This window comes from Glycine soja, chromosome 4 (assembly GCF_004193775.1).
Source record: "Glycine soja cultivar W05 chromosome 4, ASM419377v2, whole genome shotgun sequence".
Lineage (NCBI taxonomy): Eukaryota > Viridiplantae > Streptophyta > Magnoliopsida > Fabales > Fabaceae > Glycine > Glycine soja.
This window is the reverse complement of record NC_041005.1, coordinates 34,672,869-34,677,685: the sequence shown is the minus strand read 5'-3', so window position 1 is coordinate 34,677,685 and position 4,817 is coordinate 34,672,869. Positions and strand designations below refer to the sequence as shown.

Below are 4,817 nucleotides of genomic sequence, written 5' to 3'. Positions count from 1 at the left end.
TTTCAAAATTGTGTTCTTGAGTAAATTTCAAGACTTAGCTCTGATACCAATTGAAAAGAGATGGTGGAACTCAATAAACCATAGGGGTTGATTTGGTTTTCAAAACAAAATATTCCTTTTAAAACAGAGTTCAAAAAACTTTTGTATGGATCGTATCACAAAACAAATATGAATCGAACATAATCAATACTTAATCAATTCTTCCTTAAATATGATCCTTCACTAACATCCTTTCTTTCACAAATGAGGTCTGAACTTTGAAGTGTAATTTCACAAATGATCAAAGTTGAAAAAATGCACACACAAGGCCTCCATTTATAGCCCAAGTGTTAGACAAAATTGGAGGGAGATTTGAATTTATATTCAAATTTCACTTAAATTTGAATTTGAATTTGTGGAGCCAAATTTGGAGCCAAAATTTCACTAATTATGATTAATGAATCTCAGCTATGGTTCAACCCACTAATCCAAGATCAAGTCCAATATTCTCCACTAAGTGTGCTTAGGTGTCATGAGGCATGTAAAACATGAAGGACATGCACAAAGTGCGACTGTATGATGTGACAATGGGGTGTAGCAAGCAAATGCTCACCTCCCCCTTAGGCTGATCCAAAATTTAATTGGATTGGGCTTAATCCATGTGAAATTATAAAACTACCCCAAATACAAAAACTAGTCTAGGTGCTCTAAAATACAAGGGCTAAAAAATCCTACATTACTGGGGTACCCTCCCTACACTATGAGCCCTAAATATAAGGCTCAAAAATAATGAAACCCTAATCTAATATATACAAAGATAAGTGGGTTCATACTTAGCCCATGGTCCAAAAATCTACCCTAAGGCTCATGAGAAACCTAAGGCCTTATCCTACATCTTTGGCCCAATCTTCTTAGAGTCTTCTATCCAATGTCCATAGGGGGTAAGATTGCATCACCTTTATTGACATTCTGACCCTCATGTCCTCCATAAAACCTAGATAGATGATTATGACAACATCATAAACTCCTTCCTTCTTGCATCATCAACACGGCCTGCGCTGCGAGGTGCATCATGTGTGTCAAAGCTTTGGAAGCTGGCTTGACGATGGATCTTGGCAGAGGTGCGGGCCTGCTTCTCCCACTAGATCCCACCCAAGGAGGTGAAGAGGTAATGACTGTTGGAATCAACGAAGCCTTGGAAGCTGAGATATGAAGCGGAGGATGCAGAGTAGGGAGAAGTCAAAGCTGGGGAACTTGAAGGAGAGGACTTTGGTGGTGACAATGAAGCATAAGAGGGAGGCGAGGGTTTGGAGGAAGTGAGAGTGAGAGAGAGAGAAGGTTTGGAGGAAGTGTGAAAAGTTAGAAGGGAGCAAGAAAATTAACCTTTAGACAATGATGGTCTTGGTAAAAACTGTTGTCATTCATCTCCTTTTAATTACAACTTTGCCACCATATGTTATTTTAAGACAGTTTTCCAAAACCGACTTTAATTTGATGTCATAAAATATTATTATTATAGTAGTGTCACAAGAATGAGCTAAGAAACTTGTGGCAATGTGTATGGAGAAGGCACGCCGTATGTTATATTCTTCAATTTTATTTTGGCAACCTTCTGATATTTCTTTTGTCTGTTAGTGTGGGATTACTAATTTTACTTATATTTAATTTTCTTTTCTTATTTCAATTTTATATTTTTTTATACAGATAAGCAAGTCTCCTCAAAATTTTACAGTACTTGAGATTGAACTTGGTTTTGTTGTAGAAAACCATGTTGCAGGCAATGACCCTAGTGGTTATATTTCTCCCTCTTATCTCCCAAAATTTCATTCCTTTCTCTCCCTCTCCTTCCACTCATCTTCTCCTACCTTCAAGCTCTTATTCATGGCTTCTTATGGTGGTGAGCTTGTTCTTGACTCATATTCTCCTTGAAGTTGCATCTCCAATCACCTTTCCTTTTTCTCCATTCCGTGACCATTGATCTTCATGAAGCAAAGGACACCATTAATGAAGAAGGTCCAAGGCCTACAAGCTCTACATGGAGCCACATTAAAAGGTTTGTTCATTGTTTTATTTCATTTCACTTTCTGCCATGTTGAGGAGTTAAGTACCAAGCTTTAATGCTCTACATCGATCCCTCCTCTCTTATTTACCAAAATTTTCTATTAATTAAGTTTGTTCCAAGGCAAATTAATGCAGTAACTTATTCTCTTGCAAGGGTCGCTGCATCTCACGCTAGTCTTTTTGATTATCATACCATTCCCTAATGTATTGACTAACTTCTTATTAATGATACGAGTTAAGTTTTGTTCTCTAAAAAAAAGGTAATATGGGTTTAGAAAATTTGCTAGTGTTCCATCGTGTTTGTTGGGCGTTGGGTTCATTTCCTTAGTTATGAATATTATAAAGTATTGTTGGTTATTTTTAGTAAGGGGGGAGAAGGGTATATACTTGGTTCACTATGTATTTATGTCTGAATTTTATTTGTTAGTTGTTATTGTCTTTTGGTCTTTACATTGAGGAAAAACAAGAACTGTTTTTGGAAAACCCTCTTAGATTGTAGACATTCTAAGATAGTTTTTGGAAAAACCGTCTTAAAATTCTTTTTCTCTCTAGCACACTCACTCTTGCTTTTTCTCTTCTCTTTTTTTTTTCTCTCTTTTTCTTTTTCATTTTTCTCATTTTTTTCATTTTCTTCTTCTTTTTCTTTTTCCTTCTTTTCTTTTTCATTTATTTCTTTTTCACTCAAAATTATTGGTGTCTCTCTCATCTGTTCATCCTCCTCCTCCTCTTCTTCTTCCTCTATAAGTTCACAAAAGGGTGGCACTGGTTCAAGTGTTGGTTTAATTACTAGCTATTGTTTGTTATCCTCCACCATTTTCTCCTTCTTCTTCTCCTCCTCCATGGTTACCTTCCTTCCTCAGGTCATCACAGCCTTGCATTCTTCTTTTGGATTATGCTCAATGTTAGCTCCAAAAGTACTAGAAGATTTTTTTGCAAGCTGTTTAGCTAGTTGCCCTACCTGGACCTCTAGATTTTTGATGGCTAACTTTGTGCTCTTATGATTAGTCAATGACACCTGCATAAACTGAGCAAGAGTTTCTTCCAACTTTGTTGTTCTCTCATATAAGCCAGACCTTTGTTGTTGTGGCCTGTTAGGTGGCCCACCCTGGTCTTTATTGAACTGATTACCAGGGTGAGTTCTCCATTGATTCTGCTGCTGGTAAGGTTGGCCATGTTGAAATCCAGAAAAGCCACCTACATTAAAATTTTGTCTAGGCTGGTTTCCCATGTAATTTACTTCATGAGATGTTTCTTCAGTGGGAATACACAAGCTTGACCCATGAGCTCCACCATAAAGTGTACAACCTGTAACCTGCAAAACAGATGAGGGTAAAGATTGACTAGCATGCAATTGAGTTAGCAACTTACTTAGTGTTTCAGTTAAAGCTTCAAGTTGCTTGGACAACAACTTATTTTGGGCCAACAAGGAATCTTGTGATGAAAGCTCCAATAAACTCTTCTTATTAGGAATGTGAACTCTATCATGCAAAATTGTGTGGTCACTAGCAGTCATATTTTCAATTAAGTTCATGGCTTCTTCAGGTGTCTTCAACTTAATTTTTCCTCCTACAGAAGTGTCGAGTAACTGCTTTGACTGCGGCCATAACCCATCAATGAAGATGTTCAGTTGTATAGGCTCTGAAAAACTATGAGTGGGAGTTTTCCTCAGCAAGCTATGGAATCTTTCTAATACCTCACTCAAAGATTCATCGGGAAATTGGTGGAATGAAGAAATTACAGCTTTTCCCTCTGCAGTTTTAGACTTTGGGAAATATTTTTTTAGAAACTTCTCAACAACTTCATCCCAGGTCTTTAAATTGTCGCCCTTGAATGAATGCAACCATCTCTTGGCCTCCCCAGATAAAGAAAATGAAAACAGGCTGAGCCTAATAGCATCTATAGGTACACCGGCAAGCTTGACAGTATTACAAATCTGAATATATGTTGCCAAGTGTGAGTATGGATCTTCATTTGGTAACCCATGAAACAAATTGCTTTGTATTAGCTGTATCAATGAAGGTGGGTAAGTTAAGTTTTGTGCTTGAACCTCTGGCCGCGCAACACTTGAGAAATATTGTGGCACCATAGTACTTGAGTAATCTTCCAAGGTCACTCGTCGAGGTTGCTCTTCAGCCATGACTTCGGCTTCAAGTTCTGCTGTTTGAGATTCCTTGGATGTAGGTGAACTAGAAGATGATGACTCAGAAAAGTGAGCCTCTTCAAGGATTGATGCTACTGTCCTGTTGTGCAAAAGCTTTCTTTTTCTCTTTGCGTTGTTTCTTCTAAAGGTGGCTTCAATTTCTAAATCCAATGGAACCAATTCACCTGCAGAAGATCTACGCATACAAACACTAACAGGAACAACAGTTAACCAATTCAAGAAGAAAATAAATTCTGAACTAAACAAATATTAACAAAAAAAAATTAATAAATCAAAGAATAATGAATTAATGCCTTCAAACTGAACTCAACTTTCCAAATGGAAAAAGTTCCCCGACAACGGTGCCAAAATACTTGATGTTCGCCCCTAAGAATACTACTTATTTGTGTGGGCGCAAAATCTACCGGCAAGTGCATCGGATCGTCATGTAAATAATTAAAACGAAATAAGCCGAATATCGAACACAAGGAACTTGTTCATTTAGCAAAGTTTTGTTAAGTAAGAAGACATTTGCAAACAGAAATTAATGATTGTGAATTAAAGCAAAAGTATGTTCTATCCTAAGTAAAAGCAATAAACGAGAACAAGTGTGGAAACAGATATCTAAAGGCGTTGG

General features: G+C 37.2%; 1 protein-coding gene across 1 annotated transcript; it reads right to left on the bottom strand.

The window, feature by feature from the left end:
- Nucleotides 1-2,896: 2,896 nt before the first annotated feature.
- Nucleotides 2,897-4,177, bottom strand: LOC114410760. The gene has a single exon (XM_028374690.1). It carries the CDS (start codon nucleotides 4,175-4,177, stop codon nucleotides 2,897-2,899), a length of 1,281 nt encoding a protein of 426 aa, XP_028230491.1.
- Nucleotides 4,178-4,817: the final 640 nt, after the last annotated feature.